This window comes from Sorex fumeus, unplaced genomic scaffold (genome assembly GCF_029834395.1).
Source record: "Sorex fumeus unplaced genomic scaffold, SorFum_2.1 ptg000069l, whole genome shotgun sequence".
Classification (NCBI taxonomy): Eukaryota; Metazoa; Chordata; class Mammalia; order Eulipotyphla; family Soricidae; genus Sorex; species Sorex fumeus.
Window position 1 is genome coordinate 3501233 of NW_026606126.1, and position 22716 is coordinate 3523948.

At 50.6% G+C, this 22716-nt stretch overlaps 1 protein-coding gene across 1 annotated transcript; it reads right to left on the bottom strand.

Annotated features, from left to right (window-relative positions):
- Nucleotides 1–7341: 7341 nt before the first annotated feature.
- On the bottom strand, nt 7342–13777 carry LOC130036915 (WASH complex subunit 1-like). Its single transcript, XM_056128839.1, is given in 13 exon segments — nt 7342–7448; nt 7533–7697; nt 7830–7898; nt 8778–8936; nt 9446–9586; nt 9675–9837; nt 11609–11647; nt 11730–11865; nt 12051–12133; nt 12135–12188; nt 12331–12477; nt 12685–12796; nt 13734–13777. Coding segments are annotated over 13 exon segments (1419 nt in total).
- Nucleotides 13778–22716: the final 8939 nt, after the last annotated feature.

Consider the following 22716-nt stretch of genomic DNA (forward strand, 5'->3'; position numbering starts at 1 on the left):
CTCCTTACAGGGGCTCATCACCTGCCAATCACACACTGGGCCCCAGTCTTCAGCCCCCAGGCGCCCCCCCCCCGTGGCGCCCCCGCAGGACCCCCGCCCGCCTCGCCCCTGCCAGCTGCAGGCCAGTCTGTTGGCTTCACTTCCCACGCGGTCTGCCCTTTCGCATCCCGCTTCCCCACCTCCTCCTTGCACTGTCTCCTGCTCACCTGGCTGCCAGCGGAGGCCAGAGGAGAGACAGACACGCGCCACCAGGTGGAGCGGAACTGGAACCCTCCCCTCTCCCACAGGCCAGAGGGGTCCCGAGCAGCTCTGAAGAAGTCCAGCTGTGCTCACGCCCCAGGGCCTGGGCACGGCTGGTTCCTGACCCCCACTGCCCTCGGCTCAGTTCAGCACGCTGCCCACACCCAGTGCAGGCTCTACTCTCCGAGCCCGGGTCCTTTGCCCTCCTGTGCGGACCAGTGGGCTGATTGCCCACCAGAGACCCCCAGATAAGCCCAAGGTCTTCTCTGTGGCTTGGTCAGTCAGGCCGCATCCCCAAACCCCTCTTGATTAACGGGATGCTGTGGCATCCAGATGCCTATGAGTGTGAAATGAAAGGTCTCAAGTTAGACAGCGCGGCAGGATTTAGACAGGATTCAAACTCACAGTCAGACAGGCAGGTTTTCCTCTGAGAGAGCGGCTCCTCTAGAGAAGAGTTTAATTTTTTTTTCAATTTTTAATTTTTTTCCTAAATTTTATTCTTTTAATGAATCACCACGAGATACAGTTACAGACTTACAAACTTTTGTGATTACATTTCAGTCATACAATGGTCGAGTACCCATCCCTCCACCAGTGCCCATCCTCCACCACCAATGTTCCCCGTATCTCTTCAGCAACCTCCTTTACCCATGCCCCCCCCCACACAACTCCCCCTCCCCCCCTGCAGGCACATTCCCTTTCACTTTCTCTCCTTTTGGGTGTTATGGTTTGTAATACGGGTACTAAGTGGCCATCATGTTCAGTCCACACTCTACTTTCAGCACACATCTTCCACCCTGAGCTAGCCCTCCACAGAGAAGAGTTTAAAATGGGGGAATCACATATCACTCTGGTCAAACAGTTAAGTTATTTCTCACAGGGTGTGGTGCACATGGACTGGGCAGAAATGAATTCCCCCAGCTCACACTGTCAATGCTTTGACTTTCGTTCAAGTGGAATGCTCTCCTCTACTGAAATCCAAAGTGCGCAGTGCCTAAATCTGCTGACTGTGACAAGAAACTGCAGAATTCTCTTTTCCTGACTTCTTCCTGGAGAACCTGAGGCTCAGAGAGTCCGATTTGTTTCAGTTAACAGGGGCTTCTGGTTTTTGTGTGTGTGTAGGGAACTTGCCTTACATGTAAGAGACTTTGGTCTGAGAAAACAATAATTGTGTCACAGAGGAGCCAAAGAGGTAGCTCTTTATTTTTTTATTAGTTTCATGCTTTAATATAAATAATAGTTTAATGCATGCCATAAATTATTGATAGAGCAAAATATCATTTCTTGCTTTTATTTTTTAGCAAATGAATCACTTTTATTTTTTACATTTTATATATGTCCATAATTTTTAATTTATTTTTCATAAATATTTTAATTTATTCACGGTCACGATCATCCTGTTGTTTGTCGATTTCCTCGAGCAGGCACCAGTAACGTCTCCTTCATCCTAGCCCTGAGATTTTAAATCTCAGGATTAGGAGAATGAGACCCATCATTGTTACTGATATTTGGCATATTGAGTATGACATGGGAAGTTTGCCAGACTCTGCCGTGTGGGCAGGATACTTTTGGTAGCCTGTCAGGTTCTCCAAAGGAAAAATAAGATAAAAAGATGTCATTATTATTCACGACCGTGCGCTTCTGGGAGCTGGGTTTTATAGTCTCTGTGTCTTGGCCATTGATGGGACCAACCTGGCGCTGGCAGCAGCTGGTGGGTGTGATGCCTACCTACTGGAAGATGGGGGGTCTGGGTGGAGAAGGCCCAGTCCCGATCCAAGAAGGCTTGGAGACCTCAGCCCCGGGACCCGCATGCCTGGGTTCCTCTGCCAGTTCTTTCATGCATGAGGCCCATTGGGACGTGTGGAGAGTGGTCCCAGCATGGCCTTGGCTGGCTCCAGAGATCCTCAGCTGCTGGGGCTCTGCTGAGGTGGGGGGAGAGAATCTCAACCCTCCCCCCTCCAAGGGGCCCTGGTGAGGACAGCCAGGCGCGGGGGGCAGGAGACTCTGCGCTGTGCTCCTCCAGGAGCTGGGTTTTATAGTCTTGGCCGTTGATGGGACCAACCTGGTGCTGGCGGCAGCTGGTGGGTGTGACCCCTACCTAATAATTTTAATTTATTATTTCCACAAAATAAGACATTTAGTTAGTGCTCAAAACTTTTTTTTAGGTGTGGAGAAATTTATTTTAGCTATCTCTCTCAAAAGTTCTCTGTAACCAGGGTTTCTTAATTGTTATTTTAAATGCCATAATGTTTTCCCTAACCTCTCCTTGTCCACCATAGCAAAATATTTCACTCCCATGAAGTGGAAACATGTTAGGAATAAACCTCAGGAAAGCCGTGCTCTTTGTTCAGCATCTGGCTGCCTGCACAGGTTTTTGTCGTAATAGAATTGGTATTCCTGTATTAGAGTATTTTTATTTTTTTAATCTTTTTTATTTTTTGTATTAGTGAAACACCATGAGGTACAGTTATTGACTTACAAATTTTTCTGCTTGGGTTTCAGTTATACAATGATCAAACACCCATCCCTCCACCAGTGCCCATTTTCCACCACCACGGGTCCCAGTATCCCTTCCACCCCCCATCCCTCCCATCCCACCCTGCCTTTGTGGCAGGGCATTCCCTTTTGTTCTCTCTCTCTCCTTTTGGGTTCTGTGGTTTGCCAGAGAGACATTGAGTGGCAATCATGTTTATAGTCTACTCTCAGCATGCTTCTCCCATGCTGAGAGGATCCTCCCAACACTCTTTATTTGGTGCTCCCTTCTGAGGAAGCTCAGATGTGGCTCGTTAGAATTCCTGGAGCGTGCGGTCACATGACATCCCATACTCTGCCCATACTCTGCCCCACTGATGTACCAAGAGTAGCACACCACATTTAATGGTGTGTAATGTAGAATGCAACATATATATATATAAATATATATACATATATATTAGCACAGAAGGGGCAACCTGTAACATGTTAGTAATCTCTTATACAAGGACTTAATGACTCCAGGGCAAGATATAACACTCTTCATACACTTTCCTCTAAGGAAACTTTTTGGGGATCATTTTTAGCAGATTATTCATAACAAGCGATACAAAATAACTTATATAGTACGTGCTCTAGGGGCAGTTTGAGGTGGTGATGGGAAAATTTGAAATAATGGTGGTGGGATGGTGTAATGGTGTCAAGATTGGTGTTGAAAAAATTGAATGTAATAAATTATTGTGAACAACTTTAAAAAAAAAATTAAAAATGAAAAACAAAGAAGTAGCTCGTTTACCTGGACACATGCTTTGCACACAGGAGGTCTAGATTCTATCCCTCACACAATGTGCTCCCCCAGCACCACCTGCAACAATCTTTGAGCACTGGCTCAATTGGCGAAAATCATACTATGGCCCAAACAGAATTTTTAAACAGTGCCAGGGATGTGTTTCAAAGGTCCTAGAGCCCATGTCTTAATAAACAAGGCTATGAGACAAAAAATATCTTCTTGAAGTGGTTCGTCTTCTCCAAGGCCTGCATTTCAGGGACATTCCCCCAGTCTCCTCCACCCCACCTTTCCCAGTGGGTCTCTTGCAAATAAACCCAAACCCACACACAGCTTTTATCCCCCAAACAACCTCATTTTGTTGAAATAGTTATCTTTCTTTAAGAAAACTAGAAGAATGTCCTTTAGCCAAGTCATCATTGATGGTCACCAAGAACTGCCTGGAAAATTGAAGAAGGGAAAGGGGGGTCCTAGGGGAGGAGGACAGCTCCTCTCGCCCATGAAGTGGGTCAAAAGAAAAAAGCTGTAACAGGCGGCAGGATGTGTACACGCAGATAAAGGGTCCAGGCAGTGAGGAAAGTCAAAACCCAAGATGGGCTTCATCAGGACTTGAGAACGACAACACGTGAACATGGGTAAGGAATGCCCCTGACTGGCTAGAGCCCTTTCCCGGTCACCAGACTGCCAGGTTACTCTGGGTGAGAGGAGATTTCCCATAGCACAGATGACGCATGGGTGGCCAAGACCAACAACCTACATGAGGACACAGCAAAGCCTTGACCCCTATCACCTCCTGAAAGTGGGTTCAGAGGTGAATAGAAGGTGTAAGAGACGCTGATGCAGGGGAGAGGACACGGGACCAGGGAAGTATCCCCATGAGCATAGGGAGGTGGGCTGGCAGGCAGCATGATAGGGGGCTCCTCCTTGCATGGGGTTCCCAGGGCTTCTCCTCCTTCCCAGAGACTTGTAGGCAGCTGAGCCCAGTTCTTCACCCCGGGGAAGGGAAGGGAAGGGAAGGGGGCAGCTGTGGAGAATGAATGCTTGGGGAGTGCTCACTTCCAGTAGCCTGCGCTCCCATCCCCTTTTCTTTAATGATGTTTTATCATTATCTAGGAAAGAAGAGCACAGGGAACCCCCCACCCCAAGGTCAGAAGGGCCAGGCCAGGCCAGGAGCCCACACAAGGAATAGCCCAGGCTTGCCTTTCCATCACCTCATCCCATCCTCTTCATAAACCCCACACACAACTATGTGCCCACTTGACTGCATCGATGGGCCCTTCCCAAAGGTCAGATGGACACAATGGTGCAGCCTTTCAAATGGTCAGTGTCAGATAAAGGGCTCAAGGATGCAAACCCAGGCCTCTTGGGTTGCTAAATCCTGCTTGCCCACCCAGAAGAGTTCCAGCAGTCCTGAGAACTTGCCCCACAACTCTGTTCAATGTAAAGTAAGGAAATGGCTGATTGAAGGAGACCCATGCACTCGGCCTCTTGGGGACACAGGGCTGGCCCCCATTCTCTTCTCACCACAAGTCCCTCCTACTCCTCAGGTCTCATCTCCCGGAATCTGCCCTTGGCCCCCTGCTCCTCCTCCCAACCCAAGCCTCACCACTCAGGATCTTCAGCAGATCAGGGAGCTCCTTCCTGCAGGACTGGCAAAACCCACATTGGATCGCAGGACCCAGCAAGCGGACAGGCTGCAGCTCCTGTAGAGACTTGTCATGAGCCACGAGGGGCCACCTGCTCCATTGCCTTGTGACCCCTCAGACCCCAGGGACCAGTGGGGGGCTGGAACCCCTCTAGGTGGGAGGATCCTGAGGTGGGGTCTGAGCGTTTGCAGGCTGAGCCCTCTGCCCTCATCCGCTGTGTCCCCCGACAACCCCCCCACCTACAGTGGGTGGGGTACACCATCCAATGCCATGGTGGAAATGGTGGGGATGGGGTGTTACACTCTGGGTTGTTTCATTTTGAGATGGGGCTGGGGGTGCCCTTTCTGGGCCCTGCCTTTCAGAAGAACCTGCACCTCCAGTTTTCAGCCCCCCACTGGGGCTCAAACCAGCTCACATGATCCCCCAGACAATATCCTCGACTCTGCACTGGACCCTCCTCCCGGCAGCTGGAGGCCACACAGCAGAGCATGGAGCTGCCTCAGTTAGGAGCCGCCAGCTTGTCTTTCCCTGGGCAGGAGAGACTTGAGGGACGAGGGGTGAAGGTGGGGGGAGGAACGGTCTGCTTCTCAGGGTCAAGCTGTACGTCCACATCCACATTTATTTGGAGGGTGGGGTAGAGAGGCACACGCGGAAGTATTTAGGAGGTAGCCCTGGCTCTGCACTCAGAGATCACCCCTGGTAGTGCCCAGGGAACCATTTGGGGTGCCAGAGTGGGGCCTGTTGGAGTGTGAATCTAATCAACTCAAATCAAGTACCTTAATCCCCAGCCCCTTAGTTTCGGCACAGGTGTTGGTCATACCCAGAGTTTTAAGTCTCAAATCAAGTACCTTAATCCCCAGCCCCTTAGTTTCTGCGCAGGTGTTGGTCATACCCAGAGTTTTAAGTGCCCAGTAGGCTACAATAGCCTTTCAGTCCCCTACTGCCCACCTGGACACTGACCATGAGAAAAGGAAGGACTCGGTGGCCTTCCCTGAGTGCTGTTAGCTCTGTGGTCTGCCCCAGGCGCTTCCACTCACCAGAAGCATCACTGGGTGTGCTTGGCAAGCTCCACCCCGGAGGAGCCACCTGGCCATCGTCTGCTTCCCGGAGTCCACTGCCCATGGGAAGGTATAGTGCTCCTGGATGACTCCTGGTTCTGTGTTCAGGGATCACTCCTGATGGAACTCGGGGGACCATACGGGGTTCCAGGAATTGAATTGGGGTTGGCAGCATGTCGGGCAAGCAGGCGCACTTCCCTACCCACTGTTCTCGCTCTCCAGCCGCCTTGTCTCCCTCAGCTGCCTGGGATGGGCCACATTCTCTATAGCCTGTGTGCTGTGGTGTCCGGGGGGCTGGTGTCATTCCCTCCTGTGGGAATCAGCACCAGGTCCACGCCTGCTGGCAGAAGAGTGACCGGTTGGGCCGAGGAGCTGCCAGGAAAAGGTGAGCAGCCACAGTCCCCGCCACACACGTGTGAACACAGCACCCCGCGGCTCCAGAGATGTCTTGGGCCTACCACACCAGACTGTCGGACCTCAGGTACAGGGGCTCCTGCCGCCCCCAGGCTGCACCTGGTCCTCACCCACTTCCTCGGAACCAGCTTCCTTTTACCAGCCTGCCTCTCCCCTTCTTCTTTCTAGCTAAAACCAGCAGACCCAGACCTTTCCCTCTCTCCTGGGAATGATAAACGTTTCCCATGCCCAGCCCGAGCCCACAGGGCTCTTCCTGGATGGGGACTTTGTTCCCTCAAGCAGCACCCTGGCCCTGGGAGGGAGCCTCTTGCGAGGTCCGGCCACAGGCCCCCCTCCCTGAAGCCATGCCGCACCCCTCGTCAGCTCTCCCTGGCCTCCTCTCCTGGTCCTGCCTCCCATCCCTCTCAGCCACTTAAGCAGCCTCCAGACACCTGTTCTGACATGGGCAGTTGCACCCAGGGCCATTAGGCACGCCACGTGACCTTTTTTAGAAACTCTATATCTGTCACCCATTTTTGTTTCCTGTGTGAAAATCCCCCCCTCCAATCTGCAGCAGCTGCCCCTGCTGACCCTGACTGCCCTCCCCTGCTCACCCTGACCCCAGGGGAAGAGGCGTGGGATGCCTGGAGGACAAGGTGGCATGTTTGCACTCTGCACTTCATTCAAAGTGCACTGCTAAGGGTCGAGGCTGTGTTCTTGCCATTTATTAATCCGCAATGAGTCTTCAAGTCTCCTCGGGGAAGTGCGGCGACAGAGCCATGGCCTCCTCCCCACCCCATGCTGTCAGCCCGAGCTCCTCGAAGGTCAGGCCTGGGCAGTTCTCTGCAGTTCCTCCAGGGACACAGGGGCCGAGGGGTCCGGCAGGCACAGTCGCCGTGTTGGCTGTCGGCCCCTCGAGAGGGCACTAGCCTGAGCCTGGGTGTGGGGCATCAGAGTAGGTTTCCCAGTCATTCTCATCCTCCTCTCCCTCTCCTGGGGGTGGCCGTGTGGGTGGCAGAGGCGGGATGGAGTCTGACATTTGGGCGAAGGTTCCACCTGGCCCCTCGCTGGCCCCTGCCCCAGGTCCTTTCCCGGAAATACCTGGGAGGGAAAAGGGGGAGGGGGAGGGGTGAGGGGGCTGGTTGGGGGCCCCGCTTCCCCCAGCCGCTAGAGACAGAAAAACATGAAGTGCAGGGCAGGGTGGGCCCCACACCGCCTCACGCTGCCTCTGACCTTTGCGCCTCATGGCCAGCTTGTTGAAGAGATCTGACATCAGGTCCCCGCTGTGGCTGGTGGCCCTCGCTGCAACAGGAACACCGGAACACCATGACAAGTCAGGGGTTGGCACCAAGTACCAGGCGCCCTACGCATGTCGCTCAGCTTTCCTCAGGGCCCTGCCCGCTTTCTCTGCTCACAGGGCTCGCTCCCCCAGGCTCCTGGAGCTTCGGTCTCTCCTGGGTTCAGCTCTAGGGAACTCACCTGAAATGTGACTCTCCTGGCACTATCATAGCCCTCCATGTGCCAAAAGGGCAAGTCGAGCTGTCCCCTGCCTGGGCACAAAACTAGCCCCAGGAGGGGTTCCCTTGCAGAGCTCATGGGGTTCTGGGATTTGGGCCTGTGGCTGCAGCTCTGTGCCCAAGGTTGACCTGATAGGTCTGGGAGTTGCAGTGCACAGGAGCTGTGGCCGCAAGCAGCTGCGAGAAGCCGCTGGAGCTAACCTCTGTGTCCTCTATCTCAAACAGAACATTTGGGGCTGGAGCGATAGTACAGTGGGGAGGGCGTTTACCTTGCATGCAGCCAACCCAGGTCCGATTCCCCACATCCCATAGTACTGCCCCCAGCACCGCCTGGAGCAATTCCTGAGTGCAAAGCCAGGAGTAACCCCTGAGCATCACCAGGTGTGACCCAAAAAGCAAAAAAAAAAAAAAGAACATTTTCTATTCTCTCATCTTTTGATGAGGCTGTCTCCTACCAGCTCAGAGAGGCAAGTTCAGCTAAGCAAGTTCCAAAAATGGGATCAGGTAGGAGGACGTGGGGGGTGAAGAGGGGAGCCCCAGGGCTTAGACTCACCGCAGAGGGGGCACTGACCACTGACCCGCGGGGACAGCAGGAGACTGGGACAGAAGACACCCTTCCCTCCTCCCCCCAGCACCCCCACAAGCTGCCTCAGCGTCTCCTCACCTTGTTCCTGCTCTTTCTGATTCTTCTTCTCCAGCTTGTGCTCCTTGACGCTGTGCAGCTTGGCCCTGCCAATACCCCCAGCCTGGCGGATGGACTCGAGCAGAGCGGCCCGGCCACTAGACGGGTCCATGACTTCTTTGGGGGCTCCCTGGACCGGCGCTGGGGTAGGCAAGGGTGTAAGGAAGAGAAGTGGCCTGGGCAGGGACTCGGCTGGGGGACAGCGCTGCCCAGCCTCGCTGGGGTGCTGGGGTGAGGGAGCTGGTACTTGGGGACCTGGGTGCTAGCTGTGTCCTCCGTGTCCGAACTGGGGGGTGTGTCACCCTGCAGAGGCGGCCAGGTACTGCCAGTGCCAGAGGTGCCCCCGAGACAGGTGTGCCCTCTGGGTGTGGGAGCTCTGCTTCCGCTGTTAAGGAAGCCCCTTTCCCTGCAGGGTATACCAGAAGGGGGGACCCCCCTGGAGTCCTGCAGGAGTCAGGGTTGTATCCGTGGGGCTCCACCATCCCTTCTGAGGATTCCAGTGGAACAAGATATTTGGACTCAGCACTGCTCCCAAGACCGGGAGCGAAAGGCCACTTAGCAGGCCAGGAGAGGCCTTCCTGGAGCCAGAAAGCAGACAGAGGGGCGGGCGGGAGAGCCGAAGGTCGCTGCTCCTACCTGCCTGGGGCCCTGCGCTGCCCGCGACGCGGCGGCCTCGAGGCGGCGGCCTCCTGGGGGGGCAGCGGGGGCGGGGGGGGGGTCGCTGACCAGCACGGCCGGGGCCAGCGGTGGTGGAGGCCGCGGCAACGCTGCAAGAACGCCACCATCTAGGTCTGAAACAGAAAGGCAGAAAGGCCAGGGTGCCCGGGAAGGGGGCGGGGGGGCGCCGAGGAGCCCATCCCCACCCGGCCCCCGGCTCACCGGCCTTGGCGGGCATCTCCAGCTCCATGGCGAAGGCGGGCAGCTCAGGGATGGTGCCCGGCGCCAACAGCGCGATGCCCGGGCCCAGGTCGGCGCTGTAGGTGAGGTCGTCGGCCATGCCCGGCAGGTTGGGCAGGCAGGATGCCACGTTGATCTCGGGCACCTGGCCCGAGAAGTAGCTCTCGCGGGCCTGGGGGGGGGAGGGCCAGCTGTGAGCTGCGCCCTGGGCCTGCTCGCCGCCTGCCGCCTACAGCTCGCTGCCCACCTGCCGCTCCAGCTGCTCCCTCTTGCTGATGGAGAGCAGCGCGTCGACCGGCTTCTCCTCCGGCTCGGTGCCCAGCGACACGTGGGTCCTGGTGACTGCGCCGGCCAGGGGGTCCAGGAAGACGTACTTTTTGTACCTGTGGAGGTGGGTGCCAGGCTCAACCTGCGGAGGCCCTGACCCCCCTGTGCTGTTCCAGGAGCACCCTCGAGTTGGTGTATGGCTCACTGGGCTTGGCGGGCACCGCCAGCTCCATGGCGAAGGCGGGCAGCTCGGGATGATGGTGCCCGGCGCCGGGAGGGACGGCTGGCTTGGAGAGCAGAGAAGTGAGCAGAGGCCGGTCATCTTGCTGCTTGGTATTGTCCAGACCACAGCGCTGCCACAGGATTTTCAGCCTTTCCAGGTAGACGGAGGGCCCCACTTCCTCTCCATTCGAGTTCACGATGGAGGACACTGTGCCTGTGGTGGTAGACATGCATGAGACCTCCATCTGCGGGGAGATGCCTGTTGAAGTGGGAATCCGGTCTTTTCCCTCCCTCTCCATCTCGATCACCCAGAGGCCTCTCTCAACATAGCTCTGGAAGAACTGTGAGGAGTTTTTCAAAAATGGCTCAATGTCAGCATCTGAATATTTCTTCTTGTATTCATACAACTCTGCTAGGCCCTCTTTCGTGTTCTCTTTAGAACCAATCTTAAATATCTCAGCTAAGAAGTCATTCACATTGGCCTTTGATGATTTTTCATCTATTCGAGATGCTCCCTTTTCGGTTTCCTTGTCAGACTTGCTCCCTGACTGGTCCATACTGTGCTTCATCATGCGGCAGAGGTGGTCCTCAAGCTCCGACTCATTCTTGTTGTCGATCATTGTGAGGTGGTCGAGGATCTTGGGTCCTTTTAATTTGCATAGAGTGTGCAGCAATGTTTTTAGGGTCCTTATGGGAAATTCACTTTTGCATTGTTTCAATTTCTCTTTGGGAAAGACCTTCATGAAAATGTGTATATCTAAAAGAATTCTCTCTAGATTAATGTTGTTGATGGTATCAGGTAACAATCGGACCATTCTCCAGAGACACTTCATAACAAGATCTGAAAATTTGGGAGAACTGGCTGTTGCTAGTAGGCTGTCTTGAAGCAAAACAAGTAGGGCACTCAAAATGTTGGTTTGATCTGACTTCTCCAGAACCTTCACCACCAAGAGGTTCACAGATCGGATCAACTGTTGTCCTTCCTCCAGATCTTCAATTCGAGAGTCCAGCATTAGGGTGATGAGGCCATGCATCAGATCTTTTAGCACTCCAGTGGAGGCCTCCCGGACTAGACTCTCTATCTGAAACAGCGAAATCATATTGCCAATGATACAGCTGTACAATTTGATGATTTCATCCTTCTCCAATTTCTCATCTGCCATGTGTGTGTGGTTAATGAGTCTCAGTTGCATGAACGTGGCTATGAGAAACTGATCAATATGGCCAGACATAGCTTCAGCTTTGTCTTCTTGTCTCAGGACTTCATCAATCTGAGTCAGAGCTTGGATGCTTGTGTTGATGTCACCACTGGCTACTTGGGAGATAATAAAATTGATTGTGGATGCTGTATTACTGTGCATATCATCAAAGTCGTCGGCCATGCCCGGCAGGTCGGGCAGGCAGGACGCCACGTCGATCTCGGGCACCTGGCCCAGGTCGGGCACGTAGGAGTAGCTCTCGCGGGCCTCGGGGGGGGGGGGGGGAGGGCCAGCTGTGAGTGGCGCCCTGGGCCCGCCCGCCGCCCGCCATCTACAGCTCGCTGCCCACCTGCCGCTCCAGCTGCTCCCTCTTGCTGATGGAGAGCAGCGCGTCGACAGGCTTCTCCTCCGGCTCGGTGCCCAGCGACACGTGGGTCCTGGTGACTGCGCCGGCCAGGGGGTCCAGGAAGACGTACTTTTTGTACCTGTGGAGGTGGGTGCCAGGCTCAACCTGCGGAGGTCCGTGGCCCTGACCCCCCTGTGCTGTTCCAGGAGCGCCCTCGAGTTGGTGTATGGATTCCCAAAGCACAGACTTCCGAAGCCACCCACAGGGCTAAGCCACCAATGGGGACCCTGCAGGGGAGCCCCAGCCCCCCCCCACCAGATGTACAGGTTTTCGGTGGTGTTGAACAGCAGCAGGGAGCTGACTGAGCTGATGTTGTTGGGAAGACCCCCCAGGTCCTCCTCAGTCTCAATCCTTGGGTTCCAGCCTGGTGGTCACACACACGAGGAAGTATTTCAGCTTCTCCTGGAGGGGGGACAGAGGGATGCTGAATTCTGCATTAGGCCCAGCAACCTCCATCCCGTCCCAGTCCATGCTCTGGGGGACTGGAATCCTAACGTGGGGGCCACTGGGCACAGTAGCCCACGGGAGCTGAGTGCCCACAGACCTGCAGGGCCCACTCGTCCAGGGGCTGGTGCTTGCTCAGGATCCTGTGGCGGGGGCATCTCTGCAGGCCGGGGTCCTGGGCCCCCGTGAAGATGGAGCCATACTCCCGCAGGTGCTCGGGAGCTGGGTAATTGGCACTGGAGAACACCTGCAGGCACGGGGAACCTGAGTCCCGTGGTCCAGGAGCCTGAGACAGCCCAGTGGGCCAAGGACTGGCTGCAGAGAAGTCTGGGCGGGAGGGAGCCCTGGGGAGGGGTCGGTAAGCAAGGGCAGGGGGCAGGCAAGTTCCATAGCACAGGAATGTGGGCAGGGCAGACTCTGAGCCAGAGTGGAGGCCACCGGGCCAAACGCCTACCTTAATGGCCTTCTTACTGCCATTGATCTTCTCTATCTTGGCCTGGGCCAAGGAGACCCTTTCCTCAATGGCCTGAAGCTGGCTCCGGCTCTGCTCCACACGCTGGGAGATCCTACATAGAGAGAAAGGCCACAGGCTGGGGACTGTCCCCCCCCGCCCCCGTGCTGCTAACAGGGGGCTGCCCATCGGACTCCAGAACTGCATAGTAGCCTTGACCGGGTTGATCCATGGCACGGTGCAGGAATGATATTTAGTCAACTCCTGTGAGCTGGAAACATGGTCAGCCACTCTAGTCCCAAGTGTCACTGGACGTGCCCATCCACAGGGACAGGGTTCCTATGACCCCGAGCTCACCCTCAAGCAGAGAGAGAATTGCCAGTACTTCCCCAGACAGATTCGCCTGTTTGCCAGTGGGAAAACCGGAGCTGGGCCGGGCCAGGTGACCTGCAATGCCAGGCCCAAAGCCAAATCCTGTGAGCACTGCCCCTGTGCACGGGAAAGGCTCGTGTGGGGAAAGCTGAAGTCCTTCCTGGGGCCCTCCATGGCTAGATGCCTCACCAGCTTCCTTGCCCACCCCCCTGGTCGCTGGGATCCAGGGACCCCCCCCCCCACCATCCCCAGAAGGCGACATCTGCGTTCTTGGCTTGTGGCCTGAGCATCAAAGACATGCAAGCCCCCCAGACATCTGCAGGACCCTTCTTCGCTGAGCCCCTCCTCTCTGTGGGAAGAACATGCACCTGCACTTCCCGCCCTGCCCCCTTTCGTCCTGTGGGTCACATGATCACATGACCACGCGTCTCTCGGGCCCAGCAGCTCCAGTGTGGTTTTCGTGGGATTTGTTTCTTATTTCGGGGATTAGAGGCCACACCCAGTGATGCACTTCACTCAGGAATTATGCCTGGTGGCACTTGGGGGACCACATGGAATGCTAACCCCAGGCCCAGCGTCCTGCCCGCTGGGCTCTTTCTCTAGCTTGGTTCTGCTCCCACCTGTACTGCCAGGGTGTGCTGCAGAGTCTGGTGCTTCTGGGGGGGGGGGGCTGCGCTTACGGGACGACAGTGACTGGTCCCTGCATCCGCGCATCTGAGCGCATTCTCCCAGCCACTCCAACCCCAGCGCCAACGGCCCCATGCCCAGGGCCTTTCAGCTCTGCGTTCCTGTGGCGTAAGCCTGTGCACAAGGGAAGCCAAATGGAATGTCAAGTTCAAGGGGAAAGGGACGGGATGGGGGAATTTCGGTCAAAGGGGCCATGATATTTAGGGGGCTGAAGAATACAGGGTCTGGGACTAGGGTTTCCTTAAAGGGCAAAACGAGGGGGAGAGAGCTTAAAGTGCTAATGTGCATGCTTTGTATACAGGAGGCCCGGGTTTGGTCCCTAGCACTGCATGACGCCACCCCCACGCACAAAGTATGGCTGGGAGAGACCTCTGAGTGCAGCATGAGGAGCAGCCCCTGGGTGCTGCCTGTGTGACAACCCACAAGAACAACCAAGGTTGGAATGGTCAGTCAACATCTTGGCGCAACCTCCCCAAACTACCCGCACCCCCCAGACATTCCCAACCAGTCAATCTCCCAGCCCTGGGGTTTCACTCCCAATCACTTCCTGCTTCCACACAAGGCAGGGGGCTCCATGAGGTGGGGTTGGCCTGCAAAGCAGCTGGAATCTCCTGGACACATGGGCCTGGGTGGGGCCAATGCACAGAAGGAACTGTTTCCCACCTCTGCGAGAATAGAGCCCCCACATGAGAAGCACCACCTTTTCAGCAAGAAGAGGGGGTCATAAACCACCATGTGTGTATGGGGGGGTGGGGGGCGTGAGTGCAACCAGACCCTTTGATGTACAAATGTCTATCTTGAATGTTAGGTAAAGCTCTTGTTGCTGACCTTACCATATATGGTTATATTGCTTCTGCTCCTGACTGAGCTGCCCAGACCCTATATAAACAGCCTGTATCCCTCAATAAAGCCTGTCCCTTTTTCTCTCTGTTTCTAAACTGTACTCTGTCTCTTGTGTCTCGTGTTCATTCAGTTGGTTCCTCCTTGCACCATCAGATCAATCCTCGGGCCACCTCCGCGGGCCAGAGAGTGGTTATCGGGGCCCCCTGCAGGACTGAAGTACTCGCTTTCAGGTTCAGTCTACCCTATTGTCTCCTGTGTACCTCCAGAAGCAAGCCCCAAGCACTGAGCTGGGCACCCCTGATCATTGCAAGATGTGGTTCAAAAGCCTAAGTAAATAAGTTTAAAGTTGTATGTTATGGGGGAAAAATAGTATATTCAGAAAGAGTCAGAATATGGACATATTCTAGAGAGATTAGCACTATTTCTTCACCAACTTTAGGTTGTATATACCTACAGAATTGCAGTAAATTCATAAACAGTGAAGAATACGTGGAATTTCAGAAAATACGGAGATTTATGGGGTATTGATTTCTTGCCTTCAAAGCACCATTCTCATTAAAGGCAACTCACCAGGTCATGACATGAGTGTGACCTTCATATTGTAAATGTGTTCACACTTTGATGATGGGCACTTGTAGCTCATTAACTCTATTGACAGAATCATATTCGTCTTCTGGGATTTGTGTTCATGCTTGCCAGAAAAACCTGGTCAATTATGGGAAATGATCAAAGATGGAAAGGGCTAAGATTAATATTGACATGTTCAAGTATAGGGTAGAGTAGTTACCAGTTTTTGTAGAAACAAACAGATGGATATAAGGATATAACATATTGTAGTTATGAAACTTTGCGGGGAATTTTTTCCATAAAATTCAAAACTTTCTGATTCCTTCCTTATCTGAGTCAGTTGTGTCCACATTTACAGTAGCCATTCTTCTGTCTCATGCATAATAGTGTTCTAAAGGGAACAGATTCAGTGAATTATTGTCACCCAAGAATTCAGAATTTTATATGAGCAGTGAGCACTCTCAACTATAACGTGCTAGTTACTAGTTTAAACAGTTTATTAAATATCTATGCCACCAATCAGAACACATCTACCATCTCTTTAGGGAGGGCTCTTTGACCTGGGCTTTAGTCCATGTTATTTTGTTTTGTTTTGTTGATAGGGCTTGGGGGAAAGTCCTGGAGTGGTATTCTGGGGGTTATTTCCCGTGGTATTACAGGACCATAAAGTGCAGGGGATCTAACTCAAAGCAGGCACTCTAGCTCTGTGAGCTGTCTCCCCGGCCCAGGCCTGAATGCCAACTACTTGTTGGTGCTGTTTATCATGTGTTACTTCCCATTGTTTGCAGCCTCTTTTTTCTGATTTGGCTGGAGACCCTGCCGGTCCTGTCGCTGATCAGCCAGCGTTGTGAGTTATGTTTGTAGCTCTGTCATCAGGGGTATAGCTTACTTTATTTATCCATCCTACTTTGCTTTCACAATGTGTGTGTGGAAAAAAGAGTTAGAAATATGTTCATTCTCTGAAATTTTGACACTATTGGCACCATTTTAAAACAAAATAGGGCCAGAGCAAACCACTGCAGAAAAAGTTGCTTTACCAGTTTCAACCCCCTGGACTAAGTCAAACTGAAAATATTCTAAGAAGCCCGTGCTGTGTGAGAGTATTGTTAAGAACTTTTGCCTCCATCTTCTTTGCAATCCCTCCACCTGACCATTTTCATTTTTATATTCTTCACCTGACCACTTTCCTCTTTTTTCCTCCATACGAATCTTCCTACCATCCTGTATTTTCTCTTTGAGACACATTTTGAGTTTTTAATGTAAATCTGTGTTCCCCCGTTGCAATTCTTTGATCCCAAACATGCAAGTTTTGCTTTTTTAATTGCCTCCTGGATTTTTAAGCACACAGTCCTCACAGGAACTTTGTACTATAGTAGAAAATACTTCAGTAGAATCATGCAGACATTGATTTGCATCCCAGCTGCATTGCTGAAGAGAAAATGAATAATTTGCTTAATGTCACAAGGAACAAAGCTCCTTTCATTTTCCAGCTCTACCATGTTTACTGTGTGGCTCTTAGCCCTCCAGTTACAAGATGGCCCCTACCTCTACAAGAATTACTTCTGAACTGCAATCAGAATAAGGAAGGAAAGTATAAGCTAAAAGGGACATGCCAAGTTAGGATCTTTCTTCAAAATTCAATTTAATAGCTTGTCTAGAGGTCATACATTTTCTTTTCTTTTTTTTGTTCACTTTTTGGTTGTCACCGAGTGATGCTCAGGGGTTACTCCTGGCTCGGCACTCAGGAATTACTCCTGGCAGTGCTTGGGCAGGACCACATGAGATGACGGAGATCGCACCTGGGTTAGCCACATGCAAGGCAAACACCCTACCTGCTGTACTATTGCTCCAGCAACCTAGAGGTATTATTTTTATATCTTTGCTTATTGGTCATATTGATGTCATTAAACCCCACGGGTGGCTCACGTGAGTCCTGAGGAGAAAAAGACGGTCACCTTCTCCCACTCCACCTCTGCCACCCGAGTCCCACTGGGAAGACTAGGACTGGTAAAGTCTGCAATGAGCCCCTGCTCTGGCGTAGGCCTCAGCCCCTCCAACCCCACCAAGTGGCCATCAGTCCACACCTGAAGTCCGCTTGATCTGCCAGGCCCAACCACCCAATTTCTCCTGGAGCCACAGACTCAGGCTGGAGCGAGGATTTGCTCTTTGCAGGAAAGCACAGGACAGTTCCAGACCTTACCCAGGTCTTATCCAAGGTTTTTGGGGTTCTTTTCTCACTCGCAGAAAAGAATTTCAGGAGTAGACAAGCAGTGAAGTAAAACAGGTTTTTTATTTGGAGGGTTTTAAGGTGTGGAGGGAGAGACAGTGAAAGAGAGAGAGAAACGTGCTCAAGAGAGAACGCAGTCTTCTCCAAGGCCAGAGAGAGCCCCCAAACACACATCCCAGCATTAGACATGAAAGCATGAAAGTACACATCTCAAGAGGGGAGATGCAGGCAACATATGTGCCAGGCCTTCTTAGTTCCTATTTTTCCCGTTTTCTGCAAGGTTGGTTTCTGCCATTGCCTTGGGAGGGGGCCTTCCCTATCCTGCCTACATCAATATTAGCTAACATGGATTGCCAGAGAACCTGAAAAATAAAGATTGCATTTCAAGTTGTGCACATTCCCATGTACTAATACAACAGAGGTATCTACTACTGAGAGCAGGAGTGAAACCACTGCTAGAAATCATCATCATCATCATCATCATCATCATCGAGGGGGCAGGAGTGAGCAGGAAGCTTGCCTTGCATGCAGTTGACCTGGATCCAATCCCCAACACCCTGAGCCCTGCTAGGAGTGATCCCTGAGTGCAGAGCCAGGACTAAGCCCTGTGCACCACTGAGTATGGCCACAAAAAAAATCAAAAGTAAATAAACAAGGGGCCAAAGAGATAGTATAGGGAGTAAGATTCTCGCATGCAGTTAGCTTTGTTTCGATCCCTAGCACTGCATATGGTTCCCCAAGTATCATCTGCAGTAATTCTGAGCAACAGACTCAAAAGGAAGCCCTAAGCACCGTTGGGTGTTACCCCAAAACCAGAACAAAGAAAGACCTTAATAAGGCAGACTCCACACTCTACATTACCAATAAGGAAACTGAGTACAGAGAAATAAATTTATTTAAGGTTCACATAACCAATATTTGAATCTTGATCTGTTTGACAGTAAAACTGTTCTAAGTCATCAGTTTATGTTGTTGAATTATAAGACATTTCTCACAGACTTCTGGACACTCTTTCAAAACAAAACTTTATTTTAAAGCTCAAACTTGTCCTTACTATTGCTCATTGTCAAAGAGTGATAATTATCATAGGTAAGAAATCATCAGTGAATGGTAAAATTATTGAGACAAACTTTGATGAGAAACAGAATATATGCATATTTTGTGTCTTTTTTTTCTTTTTGGGTCACACCCGTCAATGCTCAGGTGTTACTCCTGGCTCCTGTCTTTGCACTCAGGAATCACTCCTGGCGGTGCTCGGGGGACCATATAGGATGGTGGGAATCGAACCCGGGTACTCTAATCAGGCTGCCACATTCCTTGGTGTAGGAGGTGCCATGTTCAGTGATGCCAGAAGTAAGAGGAGCTTTTAGACTTTAAATAGCATACATTTGTTTGCTCATTATCACCATTTTCTTCAAATGAAAGCAAAATATTTTGTGTTAGAATCAATGTATTATGACAGTGTACTATCATGAACGGGGAGTGTCTTGGGAAGAGCAAAATTTTCTAGTTCACATAAATCCAGTTTTCCCTCTAGTAGCATTTCTTGCCCTCCAAAGCCACTACCAAGGTGCAATCCCTATTCCTCTAGATTAGATCTCTCCTCCAGATAAGATCTTTCTCTTCTTTCCATCAGCAACAGAATAGAAATCTTTAGAATTTAAAATGTCCTGAGGAGATTTTGACCAAGGCCTTTTAAATAGAGACTTATGGACCGCGGCGCCCATTTCATCTTAAATCCAGGTCAGCACAACTGCCGGCTCGTGACCCTGGGACCTCCATCTTTCCCTGCAGGACCCCAGGTGTCCCCCGAGATGCCTGAAGAGAAGCAGTTTTGAGCATCTGCCCTGCCCTCTTCACTCCTGACCACGGTGCCCATTTCATCTTAAATCCAGGTCAGCACAACTGCCGGCTCACGACCCTGGGACCTCCATCTTTCCCTGCAGGACCCCAGATATCCCCCGAGATGCCTGAAAAGAAGCAGTTTTGAGCATCTGCCCTGCCCTCTTCACTCCTGACCACGGCGCCCATCTCATCCCAAACCCAGGAATCTGTAGAGGCGTGGCCTCCTCAAAAGTGGGCGTGGCCTCAAAAGTGGGCGTGACTTAATTTCTGGCGGGCGGCCGCTCATGCGGACGCAGGTTGTTTTCCCATACTAAGGAACCTACTCCCCAAGGAATCTAGATCCCAACCTACTCAGCAATATGAAGAAACAAAGAAAATCCCCACCACAAGGGGAGAACAACGAAAACAATCTAGAACATTCCGTCAATACAGCTCACCTGAAGGACCTCTCTGACATAGAATTCAGATACGAAGTCATGAAGATGTTCAATCAACTCAATGAAACAGTCAAACAGCCAGTAACACCACAGAAAAAATCGACAAATTATGAGAAGAAATGAGAGCAGAAATGTCACGATTAAAAGATTCCATAGATGAAATGAGAAACTCAGTTTCTTCTCTTAAAAATAGAATGACCACAGCTGAAGAGAGAATCAGTGACCTGGAAGATCAGCTGCAACAAGCCAACATGCAACAACAAACAGTGGCAAGGGACCTCAAAATGGCTCTACAGAGAATCAGAGTCCTAGCAGATGAGTCCAGGAGGAACAATATTAGAATCATGGGACTACCTGAAGCTCAAGGAAACAATCCCAACAAAAAAAACACCGTCAAACAAATCATTGCTGAAAACTTCCCAGAGCTGCACAATGCAGCCATTCAGGTTCAAGGAGCCCGAAGGGTGCCAGCTAAAAGAGACCCCAACAAAAACACTCCAAGACATATCATAGTTAGAATGATCGATACTACCAATAGAGACACAATACTGCAAGCAGCAAGAGCAAAGAAGGAAATCACATACAAAGGAGCATCCCTTAGATTCACAGAAGACCTATCAGAGGAAACCCTACAAGCCCGAAGGCAGTGGCGAGATATAGTCAAAAAATTCACGGAAATGAATGCTTCGCCAAGAATACTCTATCCGGCTAAACTCTCCCTCAAAACCGAAGGAACTGTACACTATTTTATAGATAAACAGCAGCTCAGGAACTTCATAGACTCAAAACCAAACCTAAAGCAAGGCCTAAAGGGGCTACTATAAGAAAAGACAAACCCTACAACCACAACACACCCGCACAGAAAGATGACACAAACCCCATAACCATTCTCTCTCTCAATGTCAACGGTCTAAATTCATCAGTTAAGAGACACAGAGTGGCAAAATGGATACAGAGACAGAACCCAACATTCTGCTGCCTCAACAGCCAGAGCAAACACAGATTCAAAGTCAAAGGATGGAAAACAATCCTGCAAGCACACAACTCCCTCAAAAAAGCTGGGGTGGCCATATTAGTATCCGACAACATTAATTTCACCTTGAAAAAGATTAGAAGGGACAGTGAAGGCTATTTTCTCTTCATCAAGGGATACGTACAACAGGAAGAAATCACACTCTTAAATGTATACGCACCTAATGAGGGAACAGCTAAATATTTAAAACAACTGCTAACAGATTTTAAGGAGGACATCACTACCAACACAATAGTACTTGGAGACTTCAACATCGCCTTATCACCTCTGGATAGATCAACAAGAACAAAACCCAGCAAGGAATTATTGGCTTTGAAAGAAGTAATAGAAGAGAAAGGGCTTATGGACTTATACAGGGCTTTACACCCCAAAAAGAAAGAATACACATTCTTCTCCAGCGCGCACGGAACATTTTCCAAAATAGACCATGTGCTAGGACACAAAACATACCTCGACAGAATCAAGAAGATAGAAATAGTATCAGCCATCTTTTCAGACCATGATGCACTGAGGATAGAAGTGAATCACACAAAGACACGGAGAACCAAATCAAACACCTGGAAATTAAACAACTCGATGCTGAACAATGAGTGGGTCAGGAACGAAGTCAAGGATGAAATCAAAAGATACCTGGAAACAAATGAGAATGAAGACACAAACTACCAGAACTTATGGGATGCAGCGAAAGCTGTATTAAGGGGAAAATTTATAGCTCTGCAAGCATATCTTAAGTCGATAGAAACGATGCACATAAACAATTTGACCTCACAGCTCAAAACCTTAGAAAAGGATCAACAGAAAGAACCTAAATCAGGCAGAAGGAAAGATATCATAAAACTTAGAGCAGAAATCAATGACATGGAAAACAAAGAAACAATCCGAAAGATCAATGAAACCAAGAGCTGGTTCTTCGAGAAAATAAATAAGATAGATAAACCACTAGCAACACTCACAAAGAAACAGAGAGAGAGAACCCTAATAAATCGAATCAGAAATAAGAATGGGGATATCACAACAGAAACTAAAGAAATTGAAGAGATCATCAGAGACTACTTTGAAAGTCTGTATGCCATGAAACACGAGAACCTGGAAGAAATGGATAAATACCTGGATTCCTACCATCTCCCAAAGCTGAATCAAGAAGATATAGAGTACCTGAATAGACGTATTCACATCAAGGAAATTGAAACTGTAATCAAAAGTCTTCCCAAAAACAAAAGCCCAGGCCCAGACGGATTTACTAGCGAATTTTTCCAAACATTTAAAGAGGAACTATTGCCAATTGTTCTCAAGCTTTTCCAGGAAATTGAAAAAACAGAAACTCTCCCAAACAGCTTCTATGAAGCCCATATCTCTCTAATACCAAAAGGAAACAAAGACACAGCAAGAAAAGAAAACTACAGGCCAATATCCCTGATGAACACGGATGCGAAGATTCTCAACAAAAGACTAGCCAATAGAATACAACAACTCATCAAAAAGATCATACATCATGACCAAGTGGGATTCATCCCAGGGATGCAAGGATGGTTCAACATTCGGAAATCAATCAACGTAATCCATCATATCAACAAAAGAAAAGATAAAAATCATATGATCATATCAATAGACGCAGAGAAAGCTTTTGACAAGATCCAGCACCCATTCATGATGAAAACCCTTGCCAAAATGGGGATAGAGGGGACTTTCCTCAATGTAGTTAAAGCCATCTACCACAAACCTACAGCAAACATCATCCTCAATGGGGAAAAACTAAGACCCTTCCCCCTAAGGTCAGGGACGAGACAAGGATGCCCACTCTCTCCACTACTGTTCAATATAGTATTGGAAGTACTTGCAATAGCTATTAGGCAAGAAAAAGATATTAAGGGCATCCAGATAGGGAAAGAAGAAATTAAGCTCTCACTATTCGCAGATGATATGACACTATACTTAGAGAACCCTAAAACCTCTACCAAGAAACTCCTAGAAACAATAGGCTTGTATAGTAAAGTGGCAGGCTATAAAATCAATACCCAAAAATC